The sequence below is a fragment of the Musa acuminata genome, chromosome BXJ3-11 (genome assembly GCF_036884655.1).
Source record: "Musa acuminata AAA Group cultivar baxijiao chromosome BXJ3-11, Cavendish_Baxijiao_AAA, whole genome shotgun sequence".
In the NCBI taxonomy this organism is placed as follows: Eukaryota; Viridiplantae; Streptophyta; class Magnoliopsida; order Zingiberales; family Musaceae; genus Musa; species Musa acuminata.
The window spans coordinates 24,786,318-24,800,498 of record NC_088359.1 but is presented as its reverse complement, the minus strand read 5'-3'; the positions used below and the strand labels follow the sequence as shown (position 1 = coordinate 24,800,498).

The 14,181-nt window shown below is 36.4% G+C and overlaps 1 protein-coding gene across 1 annotated transcript; it reads right to left on the bottom strand.

Moving 5' to 3' along the window:
- Positions 1–4,914: 4,914 nt before the first annotated feature.
- On the bottom strand, positions 4,915–7,015 carry LOC103972707 (F-box protein At2g39490-like). Its single transcript, XM_009387050.3, has 3 exons — positions 5,874–7,015; positions 5,609–5,773; positions 4,915–5,524 (listed from the first exon to the last, which is right to left on the bottom strand). The coding sequence occupies exons 1-3, from the start codon at positions 6,987–6,989 to the stop codon at positions 5,150–5,152; spliced, it is 1,656 nt and encodes a 551-aa protein (XP_009385325.2). The 5' UTR covers positions 6,990–7,015; the 3' UTR covers positions 4,915–5,149.
- Positions 7,016–14,181: the final 7,166 nt, after the last annotated feature.

Genomic DNA, 14,181 nt, shown 5'->3' with positions numbered 1-14,181 from the left:
GCAAGATACTATTGCTGAATCGATCACAAAGGCGGGGTACATTGCTGCAGCAGAGGCAGCAAAGGATGGAGTCTGGATAAAGAAGTTCATCATAGATATAGGAGTCGTGCCCGGCAGCGAGGAGTCGATTCCCTTATATTATGATAATAATGGGGTGATTGCTCAAATGAGGGAACTCGGGTCTCATCAGAAGTATTCTGAGGAGGTTCCAGCTTATTAGAGAGATCATGACCTGAGGAGATATAGTAGCGGAAAGAATTCCATCCGAAGATAACATCACAAATCCACTAATAAAGCCGTTGTCTCAGATTGTTTTTGAGCATCACAGGGGTTTGATGGGGATCAAATACATAAATGATTGATTTTAAGTCAAGTGGGAGATTGCTAGTCATAGGTGCCTTGCAAGCCAATCACGTGAGTGATGACACATGTGACTTGACACACAATCTTTTTGCTTATTATTTTTATTTGATATTTTATCACTTTATATTGCATGTTACTTGAATATATTGGTATGTGCATGAATCTGTGCAATGGGAATTAGATCGTGATGAGATCACGATAATGAGACTGATTCGCCTTTAAACACAGATCCTAAATAATCCCAGTCATAAGATACTCAAGAAAGACATCGAGATAAAAGGACATATTGATGTGTTGTATACATGGCCATATGATGGATGTAGCTGGTCTCATAGTTGCTCGTGTGGGGATACTAGGGATACAGTACAGGTGCTAATTGGAGAATGAGTTCACTGATTGATCCGCTTACGGAATACTAGATGATTGATAATATCTCATTGTTAGACAGCGATTTTTTAGTCCCAATGGTGTATCTAGTCCTTAGACTTGAGACACCAAGGATGTCCTGTATGAGTACTCAACTCTTTGATACCAGACTTATAGGTTTGGAGATTCTAGATCTAGCATAACCAATAATCGAGAGTGGTAGCTAACCTTACGAGGACTATTGAGTATCAATAGAGGATCATTCACTCTCGGTGTCATAAGATGAATATCCCATGTGTTCTTGCTTAGATAAATCCATGGCCGGGGTCATTTAGATTAAGCGAGAAAGAGTTCTTAGGGAGAATCCGATTAGAGCGAGACTCGAGTAGAAACCATATGAGTCTGATAGCACCATGCCCGATATACGATTTCTGGGATATTAGATGGATGAGGGACTATATGTATATGGTAACTAAGGATAAACAAGTACAATGGATTGGATTCCCCTGTATCGTCTAGGGACTACGATGTAGTGACATAGTACGTCCGTAGTCGATGAGTCGAGTGAATTATTATAGAGATAATAATTCACTGAGCCAAAAGGAGTTCTAACAAGTATGACGCATGGCCAACTCGATATTGGGCCTAGAGGGTCACACACATATCGTAGGTGTTGCGATGAGTAGAGGTTCGGATATGAGGTATCCGCTAGAGCCCCTATCTTATTGGATATCCAGTAAACCACTGAATTATTAAATCCTATGGATGAGATCCAATAAGAGTCAATGAGAGATTATTGGATAGAGATCCACAAATCTAAGAGGCTTGGATAGTTGGATGAAGATCCAATACCCAATAGGGCAAGATCCATTAGGGTTAAGTAGATAGGGGATCTCTATAAATAAGAAGGAATCAATGGTTCATAGGCTAGAGCCTTTTTTGGTTGCCTCTTGTATTCTCCTTCCCTTCTCTTCAGATAGCAATAGGCTTGGAGTTTTAAGGAGCATCGTCGTAACCTTTCTGTATGGATCACCATTAGAGAAAATGACGCTTGATCTCCTTCACCCTCTCCTAGAGATCTGTAGGGATTAAAGGATATATGATTTTCCTAGGTAACACAATATTTCATATATATAATTTTAAATTTAATGAATTTTAGAATACATCTTTTGAAAATTTAAGGATTTTATTTTTTTATGTTCTTTTATTATGCACGTGATGTCGCCCTCTAGATTTCCCTATAATCCAGACCAATGATTTGAGAATTATATGATGCTGATCTTACTACAAACATTCTAAATACAGCTTCAAGATAATTTACACCACATGAGCAAGAATGATGTAATACCACTTAATAAAAGAAAAGCAAAACTAATCCATAGAGAAGTTAAAAAAAGGGAACAAATTTTCTCCACAAACAGAAGATAGAAAACATCAACTAACAAAGAATCAACTACAAACTACATAGAGTCATGCAAGTACTTTGATTATTGTTACCAGACCATTATTTTAGATGTAAAATATCCATAATGTTTTAAACCTTTGACACTTAAATAAGTGCATCGATACATCATCGTTAGAGTAATGTTTTAATGTTTTAAGTATAGAAGTAGTATATTTGATAATTTAATTATTATTGATTCTAAAATCAGATGGAAAAAAAAATTGAACGAATGTGTTTGGGCACTGATTTCTTGGATATGTTTGGTTGTTGTTGTTGACTCCATACACACTCTCTTTGTGTAGTTTCAAGAGATTGGTAGTCTGTAATGCAACTTCTCATTATTATCATTAATTATCAAGCGACAAATGTTTCGACTTGGTGGAAACAAGTATCATCTGTTTTACAAGTCAAACCTCCACCAGAAAGACAGGGATGGACCACAAAGAGGACCACATATCTCAGACTTCAACTCTGGATGTCTTTTTTGAACAGGCCAAACTTTGACTTCAAGCTGCTACCAAATTTATAGTTGTCATTGTTAATTCTGAAAATCTTTTTCTGATTCCAATTTGGCCTACCAATCAAGGATTTAAATCTCAATCCAATACAAAATTGAGGTTTGAAAGTCTGATAGCAATCTCATAATATATTGTTTTGATAGGAATTATATTATAGGTGAGAGTTACCTCTGTAGTGCATAGTTGAATAAATCTGAACTCACTCAGGAGAAGTTGAATAACAACACTATCAAACAGAGGAATAATAAAATTAAGAATACATGACATCAGAAGACATTCATCCATGATACACATAAATATTCAGATATGAATCCAATGGATTCATCATCTCATTTTTGTTTGGAGGAAACCAACTTCTATTTCAACAACTTGAGATTCAGCAAGGCCACAGAGGTGGGTCATTGCATATCATTTTTGAGTGAGTGCTTTGACCTGTTGGTTGCTGTCAGATAAAAGGAAAATTGCAACTTGAAGCTTCAGCTACAATTTTTATTCATGAAGACCAAATAACACTAAAGAAGGCAGTGAATTCTTTTCAAAAAAAGCATAAAAAAACAATGAATTCCACACACCCATCAACTGAAAGTTGATGCCAATCACTCTTAACAGTAAAAATATGAGGGAATAGTCAAAAGTAATGTGCCTGCCAAATAACTTGGTAAGGATGACTCCCCATTTGGGCAAAGAAATCCATGCAACAGGTTATCACTGTGGTAACCAAGTATCTTTGTAATGAATGGAAATATCTCAGGACGCATCCATGAAACAGTGTAGAACTATTTTAAGGGCAGAAAACACGAGTATTCGATAATGAACTACTCCAGAGGCATCTTGATTGACAAACATCACAAGACTCATTCTTTACCAGAATCCATTGGCAACAAGAAGAAGAAATAAAATAATATCTCTAGTTAAATAAAAAACATTGTTTTTAATAAAATCTAAGACTATCCCTTATTGGATCATTAATAATACTCGATTTACCTTGTTCAACCACAAACATTAACAATGTCAACTGACTCTATTAGATAGCATGTGTGCTTGCAGTTCATGTGCATAGTGAACAAGATCATAGTAAACTTTAATGCTCATTTATCAGACAAAAGTGTGTCTGATATGCTGAGATATAAATAAGAAATAAAAGGAAACAATTATAGCACCAGATAGGCAAATTGTGCCAAGTAAGCAAAATATCCATTGCATATAAAGATGAACATAGTTTAATTTAATTACAGCAATGAGAAAAGGATATCGGAAACAAAAGAAAACAGATTTTTTTGCAAATGACAAGTGGTTGGGACAGTATATGATCCCACGATCTTGCTATCAACACTCAAAAGTGTTCACACATCCTCGAAAAGAAAACTGATTACTGAATCTGAAACAGCATACATGGTTTAGGTGGCCTATACAGAGTACACCATAATGGTATCAAGAAGCGCCAGCACCAAGTTAGTTTGTCGAGACCATCTATGTAAAAGCATACAATTGTAATCTTTACAATGAATAATAATAAGGAATAGAATGAGTCTTACAAAAGCATAAACTTAGTGTCATCCTCAGATTCAAGCAGTAAAACAAAAAAAGACAAAAGATCCAATTTCACATACCAGGCCATTGTTTAAACTTGCATTCAGTGATTTGGCTTTCCAAGTTGTACAATAATAACAAAAGGTAACCAAAATGAGAGAACTGTTGCGACAGGAAAACACTCTATAATGAAGAAAATATGTATTTTCCACTGGCAAGGTGACAGAATGCTTGAAATTCGAAGAATGGTGCATCGATGTGAAATAAACTCTTAAAATGATGCACCAAGAGAATCTAATGCAGAAAAGATCTTGACATAAAAGAAAAGACAAGAAACAAAAAGAAAAAGGTAACAGAAGTTCACATATAAATTCTAGAGTACGATTGCTGGAGTGTCACACATCTACGGTATAAACTTCATTTGATTTTTATTGTTCTAAATTCAGCTCAAAGATAACACAGATTTGCATTGACATCCAAGATCATCTCCAGCAGTAGATAACATCAGATTCATGGTTTTTATGAACAATGATCTCTTCGACGAAACTTACCCATTAGCAAAGCAGCATGTATCAAGCAGGTGCAGAAATAATCTTTCTTTGAACCAGTGCAAACATTTGGTTAGCAAAAGCCAAACTTGAATATCTATAAAGAACAGAAGTCTAAATCCCTATATGACAGAAAAACAAAAGGGTCATAATTTAATTATCTCTTTATAGACATCAGTCCAACAATAATGATTAGATTTTTTTTTGACATAATCAAGCAGAACTCGGAACCTTTATAGAAATGAGCCTTTGATAATTTCACTATCATTAACTTTACAACTACAAGAACATATTGTTTCATTGAGTATAATGGATGTATATAGGAGAAACTGGCCAGGAATTTTCCTGATTCAACCTATTACAACTCTCCTCGCGGTGAGTTAGACTTTAGAATAGACTTCCCAGTGAGTAGGGATGAGCTTGTTATCATCACGATCACTCAAAATTATCTGTGCATTCACCGATGCCTTTGTAAAGAGTGATAGTTGTGACTGAAGAAAATCTAAGGAATCATGGCAACCATCCACTGTATTAATATATTCCTCTACCATAAAATCCTTGGAAGTGATCACCATTAAAGGCTCAAGAACACCAGCCTTTCCCAATAAAAATCTCACCAACTGCATCTCATTTCTGTGCCCGTTGAAGTTATTAATTTTTATTATTTTTAGGTACTCAAAATCAACCTCCGGAGGTTCCTCCTTTGGAACCATAAGGTAGTTCTCCACATAAGGGTCATTCATTGTGGTTGGAAGCTGCAAGAGTACACACCAATGAATTAAGAATTGGATTGAAAGATAAAAGTCCTGCCAGTTTACGTCTAAATTTGATGAACTAACCTCTATGAACAGTTTCTCCAATCTAGGACATTTGCACATCCTAAAGAAGGTATATATGTTCGTTAGATTGTCAACAGTCATCATACCCATCAGCAGCTGCAGCTCTCTCAAGTTTCTAAAGTTGTTGCATTCTCTGGTTGCACTCCCACCTTCGATCGCGACGTACTAGGACGAAGAAAGAGGAAAAGATTCCACGTCAACTACCAAAACTCTCACTAGAAACACAAATTCCATATCAATTCTCCCAGGAATGCATATCGATTACCTGAAGCGAAAGACTACAAAGGGTCAAGACCTTGATGTTGGATAGCCCGCCAAGGGTCTTCACCCAATTGCTTGGTGGGAGGCACGATGGAGGGCCGCCCGAGCTCATGCACACCTCCTCCAATCTCTTGGGGCTGTCAAAGGAGTAGCTCGTGAGGTAATTTCCGCTGTACCTGAAGCACCGGAGATCCGGCGCTGAGACCGTGACCTCCATAGCTCTTGGACACTCGACGATCGTAAGGCTGGTGAGCCGACTGTTGGCAGTGATCACGATCCGACGGAGCTTACGGCAGAGCCGGAGATCAAGCGACCGGAGGAGAGTGCAGGCAGCAACGACCCTCCTCAGGGCCGCGTCGGTGACGTGCGCCGCATGGAGGTCGAGAACCTCAAGGTAGGAGAGCCGCTTGATGTTCGCGCTGGGACTCCAGAGGCGGAGCCCGGAAAGGGCGAGCCGGGTGAGATTGGAGCACTCGCAGACGGAGTGGAAGAAGACGGAGGAGACGGCAGCGCGTTCCTGTCTCCGGAGACGCCGGCCGGGGCGGGCGGAGGTGCCGGCGAGGGACGAAGGCGAGACGACGAGGCGGAGGTCCTCGACGCTGCAGGAGGCGGCGTACTCGATCCAGCGCTTGATGTCGGCGTCGTATCGGCGGCCGGGGGGGAGGGCGACGAAGAGGGTATCGATCCGGCGCCCGCAGCCGCGCGCGGAGAGGAACCGGTCGACGCCCGCGACAAAGTCATCGGCGGAGGCGGCGACGGTGTGAGGGGAGAGGTCGAGGACGGTGGGGTAGGGCCAGCGGTGGCGCCAGAGGCTGCGCCACCGGGAGGAGAGGACGCCGGTGCGTATGGCGTCCTGGAGGGGAAGTTGGGCGAGGATGTGGAGGCGGATGATGTCAGGGAGCTCGGTGAGGCGGTCGTCGCCGTCCTTTTCAATGATATCGCCGCTGCCGCCGGAGGAGGAGGAGGAGAAGGAGGAGGAGGGAGGGGAAAGGGAGAGGTCGGCGGCCCAGCGGGCCTTCTTCGTCTTCCTCATGATGGCCTCGCAGAGAGGGCAAAGCTTGCGCGTCTCTTTGCCCTTCTTGGCTTTATGGACGAAGAGGCGGAGATGGGGCTTAACCATTTAATTAAGTTAATGCGGTAAGGGAGGGAATAAAACTGAGCGGAGGAGACGGTAGTGGTGGTGACGCCGTGGTGGTGTCGGGAATAGGTGGGATTTAGGGAGGGTTTTATTTTTCCTATTATTTTATTGTTTTTAGGGGGAAAAGATTAAAAAAAAAAAAAAAAAGTAGGGATCAAACTCTCGCCGAAGGATTCACCCCTGGACATCGTCAGGGATGATGACGTCCTCACTAACGTTGGACCAGTGGACCCCACGTCTGACAACAGCCCGGATGATTTCCTCGGCTGACTTGCCCCGACCCGAGGGAGAACGTGGTAGAGTTTGAGCCATCTAACCAGTCGAACGCTATTTTAAGGTCAGCAAATGTGTGGGACCCACGTCATGAGACGCCATACGTGGAGGTAAACAATCGGTAGGATTTAGGGGCGGCTTCATATCGGTTTCATCATCACTTATTTCCCGCGTAGGATATATGGTACCGGTCCAGCCGAAGATGATTTATTCCCACACCGAGGAACCAACAGTCTGGTTTCATTCAACGAACGTGTCGGCAATCGAATCGATTTCTTCGAGACGTTTTGGTCCGTTGAACCGCGCGTCACTCTTGAGTCGGGGCATGTGGCGTGTATATGAATTCCTTTAGTATATCTGAAAGATTATGTTCCTGCCTCAATACGAATAATTCATGCATCATCAAAGTGACTTAAGGCTCAATTTTGATGTCACCAAATTTGCTCTTATTCGCAATTTGGATGTATGCGACTATGTGGAAAAGATCAATCTTTAAAAAACGTTCGTGTAGCGATACGAATGTGAAAAGATAAAATAAGAAAGTATTTTCACTGTCAGCAATTACTACGACTTCAATACTACTTCTAAATATTATATTATATAAAGAGTTTAGTAAGATAGACAAAATAGAAAGGCACGTGAGGATCTTAAAAGTATTGTAAAGTTAGAAATGATTGATGTAGTTGATCTTAAATTATTATAACGTTGGGATTTTTCCTTGTTTTGTTTCACATATTACATGCCTAAGTTCTCATGTCACGACAAGACATATAATATTATGTAAACATGTCCGTCCATCGTTTATATTCATCTTTAGATTTCACTTTTTGAACATCTTTAAACATAGCTATAAAAATGAGTTGAATCTTAGCCTATTCGGATATATAAATATGATTTAAGGTGAATATGTTTATATTAAACTGAAAGGGTGGCCTTATTGTAGAATTTATTTTTCCTGGGTAAAAGTTACATTTCTGATTGCTTCCTGTCAAGATTGTCGTCTTTTTATTCATATATATATATATATATATATATATATATATATATATATATATATATATATATATATATATATATATATATATATATATATATATATATATATATATATATATATATATATATATATATATATATATATATATATTCCTTAACATTTTGATATTTAAGATGTACCTCATATCTTTTTTTCAAAGAGAATTAAAAATGATATAAGAAGTTTGGATGCTAACTCAAATAAACTCTAGGTATTCTGATTTCATAATAGATAAAATGTTAAATAATTCAATCTAAGTAGTGGGATAAGGTACCAAGCAAGAATTATTTATTATATGGTAGAATACACAAGGATTTTATAGTAGAAGAAAGAAGAGAAAAAAGGACGAGGATGATCACTTCGAGGAGATTGGTCTTCTTGATCACTTCGATAGGATCGACCTCTTAGGGTTTGTCAACAGACTAAATAATATTTCTTTGACTGTCGAAAAGAAACAGTTACATCCCTATTTATAGAGTTCCACCCAAAGTTCACCAGGACTTAGACTCTTAATAAAAAATAAATATTAAATAAACCTCTATCAGACTCTTATCGAACTAAATAAACTCAACAAAACATTATTCAAAAGCTTAGAAAATAAATGGATACTAACAATTCCTCTCCCTTCAAATTAGTTTTGTCCTCAAGGTTGAGCAGCATCAAACTCGGGGAGCTTCTCTTTTAACACTTCAGTCACATGGTATTTGCGGCGCATCATAACCCGTTGATCAAGTAAGTACGGTCTCCACTTCTTGATAGTATAAGCAATAAGTTGGTGTTTTGATGTAATATTCATTGCAGTCTTCCGGAGAACCCTCTCCATGGCTAGTGGCAATTGTGACTTTACTTCCACGTCTTCCTTTTAGGATCACCTGCTTTCCTATTAATAAAAAACTTCATGATTAGTTTAGAAAAATTTCAAAAAACATTACCCAAGGTTGATAGTCATTCTATTCCAAGCACCACTTCGAAATCTTTCAATGGTAATAAAAAGAAGTCTACAAGCAAAACTCCTGGCCTTGTATAATCAATTTTTATCTTTGAACATTTGCTATCACAAGTTAAAATCCATTGATCAATGATCTTTACTTCGAATTTGTCACAACCTTCACTGTGGTAGGCTAATCGATTAGCAACCTTACTGTCCATAAAATTATTAGTACTACTAGTATCAATCAAAACTATAATATGTTGATGTTCTAGAGTTCCTCCAACTTTCATAGTTTGCGGGTTACAGTAGCCGGCTAATGCATGTACTGTATGTATGATGTTAGGAACGAGCCAACACTAAAAGCGAGGGGTGTGTAGTGGTAAAAATGTCGATTCTAAAATCTTTCATTTCGATTAAACCCGTTTCGGAAAGATATTAACTTGGAAGCATAAGGGAGCGTAGTGAAAGCAATAAGAATGTAAAGCAGTTTGCAGTAAAGGTAAATTGCTTAAAAGGAAATGCAAACTGATTTTATAGTGGTTCAGTCGTCGTGACCTACATCCACTCCAGATTCCTCTTCACTCGAGGATACCGACTTCCACTACCGATCTTCTTTTAATGGGTGAAGATCAACTAGCCTTTTACACCCCTCTTCTTCTTTTTATGGGTTTAGCAGACAATCTTTTACAAGCACTCACTCCTCTCTAAATAGAATTCTAAACTTAGAATTAGAGGAGGGGATCTCTCAAGTGTTTACTATAGCATTTTTCTACTTTTAAATTCTCTGTGGTTTTGTATGTTAACCACGGATGAGAGGGGTATTTATAGGCCTCAAGTGATACAAACTTGTAGCCTAAAAATATCTCATCCTGGGTCCTTCGAGTATTGGCGGTACCACCGGCTATAGCATTGACACTGAGACTGACATTGGGCGGTACCACTGCTTGACACCCTGCCACTTGGTAGTACCACCGCCCAGTTTGGTGGTACCACTGCCTGATAGTCTCTCGGAGATTGTTTCTGGGCGGTACCACCACCTGACACAATCTCAGAGATTGTGTTTGGGCGGTACCACCGCCTGACATAGTCTCAGAGACTGTGCCATGATGGTTCCACCTGTTGGGTCATTATTTGAGCATTTCACTTAGCCTAACATAGTCCAAACTTAGGCCCAAATAACCCTTAATTAAGTTAACCCAATTCCAACCTAATTATATACCAACTACGAATTTAAGACATTTACTAAGTTAAATAAGTCTATAAGTCTAGGTTTCTTCCGGTGAGCTTCCGGCGATCTTCTAGCGAACTTCCGACTATCTCTCGACAATGTTCCAATAGACTCCCAGCAAGCTCTCGGACTTCATGACGATCTTCTTAGCTAGTTCTGATAAGCTTCTTTGGTAAGCTCCTAGACTTCTCGATCAATTTCGATAGACCTTCCGATGAACTCTCGAACTCCCAACGAAATATCATTCTTGACTCTGGGACTTCATTTTTCCTTATGCTTTGATCGTTATCATAGTTAATCCTGCACACTTAAAACCTACTTCGATCTAGACAATTATTACAAAGCAAATCAAATGTTGTCTGGCATGTCATTGGTTCATCGGTGCTTCATCCGAATCTTTGGAGCATCGTCCTTTCTTGTAACCTATTGCCCAATCGGCCAATTGATCTTCGTAACTCTGATTTTCTTAGCATAATTTTCGTTCTTCTTAGCCCGATGCTCGAACCCATGGCCCAAAGCCTTCTGTCGATACGTTGACCGATCCTTTAGCTCGACATCCAATCTTCGGATATGTTTTACTCTGACCCAACATTATTCTTCCTGCTTTAATTGCCTCTCCTTGATCGAAGCTTTCTGCATCACTCAAAACACAGATCAAATCATAAACACTATCAATTAGTTTCATTATCAAAATCTGAGATGCAACAATATTTTCTTTTTGATGATGACAACCAATTGATGACAGAATTAATCTTAACTCCCCTATTAATATGTCATATTGATAGAACTTTATAATTCATAGAATTATAAGTATTTCACTATTGCATGAATTATGAATATTGAAGGACTCAATTAATTATATCATTGCATGTAACATAAACTCATGCATAATCAAAATATCCAAGTACATAGTTCCATGCATGATTTTCATCATAACTTCTCCACCTTTGTTATCAACAAAAAAGGGAAGTGCAATTATCAAGTTTCAAATTATTACATTATAAATATAATCATAAGTTTTATCATCATGCAAGCAAGTAATTTTCTTTCTTCTCTTTTGAAAAGTGCAATGTTTTGCTTCCTTGGCAAAGCGCAAACTAGCAAAATTTTATATATTTTTACATGCAAGCTAGTAATAATTTTGAGTTTTGCAAGTTTATAAATTTTGCTAGATTAGCATGTTTCGCTTCTTGAGATAGGCAAGATAACACTTCTGCTTCTCTTGAGATTGCAAGCTAGCAATTCTTGGTGATGTTCAAGATAGCAAGTTCTATATCATGCAAACTAGCAAAATTTTATATTATTTTAAAAATATAAGCTAACAATATTTGAGATATTCAAGAAAGTAACTTTTGCTTCTTGAAATATACAAGTTAGTAATGTTTACTTCTCTTTTGAGATGAGCAAGCTAGCATGTTTTTATATCTTCTTGAATTGTGCAAGCTAGTAAATCTTTCTCTTTTGAGATGTGTACATTAGCAATTCTTTCTCCCCCTTTGTCATTGGCAAAAAGAGGGGAATACTAAAATAATAGTGTAATTCATTTCCCTTTATATCTATTTTTAAATTATGATAAAGATAATGTGTCATTCTTTATTGTGGTATCATTTCACAAAATGATAATTGTTGACTTTCACATCATTTCATCAAAAAAAAATCATAGTATTGCATGCATCATTCCAAATCATAAGTATTTTCATGATGGTATCAAAATATCAAATTATATTACACCCTACCATGCATGATCATAACTTCTCATTTGTATGCATCAACATAATATCATGAGTATTTCATGCAAAATTTCATATCATTACATGAAGAATATCAAGAAAAATTAATTGGATGATGAGATAAACACTTCATGAATACAATGAATTATACATAAAAATCATGAAAGATAAAATATCAAAAATCATGAAGGATTAAGTCATGAATACTAAATGACATGATTTATCTTGACAAATCTCCCTTTTAGTAAATAACAAAAAGAAACATGAGAATTTAAAAATAATATCTTGATTCATACAAAAATTTTAAGTATCAATATCGAGAATTCAATATCATGATATAGATAAAGACATTTCTATAGCAAAATGTGTCATAAGAGAACATATAAAGGATCTCGATTCATGTAGAATATCTCTCAATTCATTATGAATCATAAAAATTATAATTCTAAAAAATCATGATTCATTTGGATAGTAGATAACAAAAAGAAACATCAAGGATAAAAGATCTCGATTTATATAGGGTAAATCTCAAGTTATAAATATTGAGAAATCAAGATAAAAATCATGATTAGATTAAACACATTTAAATTCAAATTAACAAATTATCAAAATCACTTTCAAGAGATACAAAATAGCATAAATAACTTTATCAATCTCTTAGTGAAAAATCGATAAGATAGAGAAAAAAAATTTTAATAAAAATGCTTTCCTCTTTATTTCACACAAGCATACCTTTGTCTTTTATGCCAAATCAAAACATGCATCATATTTAAAATTGAAAAAGCAACTTTCATTACGGTAAAGATTGATAAGCCATAAATTATAAGAATCATCATACATAATTTCGTAATATAAACTCATTAAGCATGATCATTAAACTTCTTAATATTTTTATTAAAATATCATTGAACATAAGGCATCTTTAATCAAAACCAAAAAGCAATAAGAAATCAACATGATTACACATTATTGCTTCTTAAAAACATACATAAGATTAATCTTATTAGGTGTACAAGCATTAGATTTATATCTAACATTTTATTATTTTTTATAAAACATATAATTGCCATTATCATTTTTAAAATTACTAGCATATTCCTAATTTTTTTACATTTTTATTACATTATTAAACTTATAATTTTTCAAGAAAAATTTATATATAATTTTTCTAAACTAAATTAAAATAACTCATGAAAAGTATCAAGTAATTTCAAAGTAAACTAAGGGGATTTTGATTACTTTATCATCGAAAGTCGTTAAGGCATAGTTTGTCATCTCGCCTTTGTTGGTTTGCATCTTCGGATGAGCTCGATTCGTCTTAATGTACTTCCTTTATCTTGCGTTCATAATAAGTAGTTGCGTTTTTTTTTAAGTTTATTTTTGTTCTTTGATTCTTATTTTAAGAACTTTTTAAGCTTTATTATGAGAAGTTCAAGTTCATCACTTGAGCTTTCGCTTGTGTGGTCTTCTTTTGTTTTGAGTGTAAAATCCTTCATATTCTTTGGAATGTTGTTCTTAAGTTCGTTATATATCACATAAGTCATTTCGTAGGTTATCAAAGACCCAATAAGTTATTCGAGAAGAAAAGTATTTATATCCTTAGCCTCTTGAATAACCATTACTTTAGGATCCTAATTTTTAGAAAAGGATCGTAAAACTTTATTCACAAGTTAAGTTCAGGATTCGAAAAACTTTTATCAAGAGTTTTTAGACTATTGACGACATATGTAAAATGACTATACATGTCTCCAATAGTCTCACTTAGTTCCACATAATATAATTCAAAATCACACATCAAAATATTTATTTTAAAGTTTTTAACTCTACTAGTGCTGTTGAGTGTGATTTTGAGTGTGTGCCAAATGCCAAAAGTCATTTCACAAGTAGAAACCCAATTGAATCTATTTTTGTTTAAGGCACAAAATAGAACATTCTTAGCTCTAGCATTTAAAGAAAAAAGTTTTCTTTTCCAAATC

Excerpts from the sequence above, each read along its gene's own strand:
- LOC103972707 (XM_009387050.3), bottom strand. The coding sequence starts at position 6,989 with ATGGTTAAGCCCCATCTCCGCCTCTTCGTCCATAAAGCCAAGAAGGGC. Across the intron at positions 5,774-5,873 it reads TTTGTAGTCTTTCGCTTCAG|TACGTCGCGATCGAAGGTGG; the intron begins GTAATCGATATG and ends TCTTCGTCCTAG. Across the intron at positions 5,525-5,608 it reads TGGAGAAACTGTTCATAGAG|CTTCCAACCACAATGAATGA; the intron begins GTTAGTTCATCA and ends GTACTCTTGCAG.